The sequence below is a fragment of the Branchiostoma belcheri genome, unplaced genomic scaffold, assembly GCF_001625305.1.
Source record: "Branchiostoma belcheri isolate BF01 breed outbred unplaced genomic scaffold, Haploidv18h27 scaffold78, whole genome shotgun sequence".
Classification (NCBI taxonomy): Eukaryota; Metazoa; Chordata; class Leptocardii; order Amphioxiformes; family Branchiostomatidae; genus Branchiostoma; species Branchiostoma belcheri.
Window position 1 is genome coordinate 2,200 of NW_017804442.1, and position 1,682 is coordinate 3,881.

A 1,682-nucleotide genomic window follows, 5' to 3' on the forward strand; every position below is an offset into this window, starting at 1 on the left:
CAGAACAAGTTCAGATAGTAAATGTTCGTATTAAACGTTTTAAATTTTCAAGAATTCTCCTAAATATGAATCATTTAATGTACAATTAAGTGTGATCGTGTAGCGTAATTTAGGCATGAGGCCAGAATGATCATTATCGTGATCGTGGGCATCAAAAGAAAACTTAACAATATGCAGTTCTAAATGTAACATTGTTTTACGCCTTCAAATTTACCTTCAGAACTCTATATGCCTCCCCAAAGACAGCCTTCTTGTCCGGGGAGAGATTGACCGTACAGTTGGATATGATGACGTCAAAAGTGTTGTCCCTGAGCCCAGCCTCGCCAAGGTTCTCGATGTAGCCCCGGACGAACTCCGTGTTGGGTTTGGAGTAGCCTAACGCCTCCCGGTGGTAGTCGTTGTAGCGTCTGGCAAAGTCCAACTGTAACATTTTTAGTTGAAAATGTACTAGTAATCACAAGACGTGATGGGGGAACACTCAAGTTTTTTTTTCCAACTTACATCACCACCAATACAATACTCATTTACACCTGAGCGAAGTGAGGAAAGTCGTGTAAAGTGCCTTTTCCAAGGGCACAAGATCGGGGGCATGTCAGGACTCGAACCCGGGACCTCTTGGTTCCGAGTGGAGTACTCTGTCGTTACGCCACACGACCCCACTTTTGGCTTTTGCCATTCACAACTGATGCTTTTTAAGTAGTTATATACTGTTGCAATGAGGCTATGATGCGGATCGTGATGGCAATGTTTACAGAACCTACGCACCTGTTCCTCCGTCATGTCCACGCCAGTCACGTGGCCCGTCTCCCCCACCAGTTTGGCCAGAGTGAAGCAGTCGTGTCCGGCCCCGCTTCCCAGGTCCAACACGTGGCACCCCTCCAACAGCTCAGGCACTGGCAAGCCGCACCCGTAACTCCTGAAGAAAACCAGCAAGAGAGTTTAGTTCTGGAACCGCCTTTGCTGCAGCTGACTAACAGTTCAGCACCAGGGACTGTGCCATAACAGCACTGTAATCAGCACTAAAAAGCAGTACAGTAAAATTTATACATGTATTCCAAATGAACTTAGACAAAACTTCGGTTATGAAACATATCTGTCCTTAGCTTTTTACCATTAGTAAAAAGCAAAAAGAAGCCGAATTCACTTAGTTGTAGTTACTTGACAAAGTATATAACGTTATCTATATTCTATTCTTTTCAAGTTGTGACCTGTACTTTAATAACCCGTTGGGTATTTACGTACAATAAAGGTCTTCATTCATTCATTCATTCATTCATTCATTCATTCATTCATTCATTCATTCATTCATTCATTCAGTCATTCATTCGTTCATTCGTTAAAAATACCTGATACCAACGTTAACCTGACTCACTTGGCCTTGACGTCCGGGTGGACCATCGCCAGAGCCTCTGTGACGTGGCGGGGCAGTTTACATTTAGCGAGCGGGCACCCTCCGGCCTCCTGGTCATTATTTTTCGACTCTTCCCGGCATCCACTGGCCTCCTGGTCTTTAATTTTAGACTCTTCCCGGCATCCACCGGCCTCGAGCTCCTGGTTATTAATCAACAGCTCATCCCGGTTCTGGATGGTCTTGCCGTAGTACTCCTTCATGTCTTCACGGATCTGACTCTCTGAAGTACAAGATTAAGTTTGAAACAACACGCTGTTTTCCATCCGTAAAT

General features: G+C 44.6%; 1 protein-coding gene across 1 annotated transcript in view; it reads right to left on the reverse strand.

The window, feature by feature from the left end:
• Positions 1-214: 214 nt before the first annotated feature.
• Positions 215-1,682, reverse strand: part of LOC109485678 — a gene marked incomplete at its 3' end in the record, with an annotated part of 4,119 nt that continues 2,651 nt past the window's right edge. Inside the window, exons 5-7 of the mRNA XM_019789344.1 lie at positions 1,373-1,629; positions 766-916; positions 215-421 (exon numbers count right to left, since the gene is read on the reverse strand). Of these exons, the coding sequence (XP_019644903.1) occupies positions 215-421; positions 766-916; positions 1,373-1,629 (615 nt within the window). The remainder of the gene's footprint in view (positions 422-765; positions 917-1,372; positions 1,630-1,682) is intronic.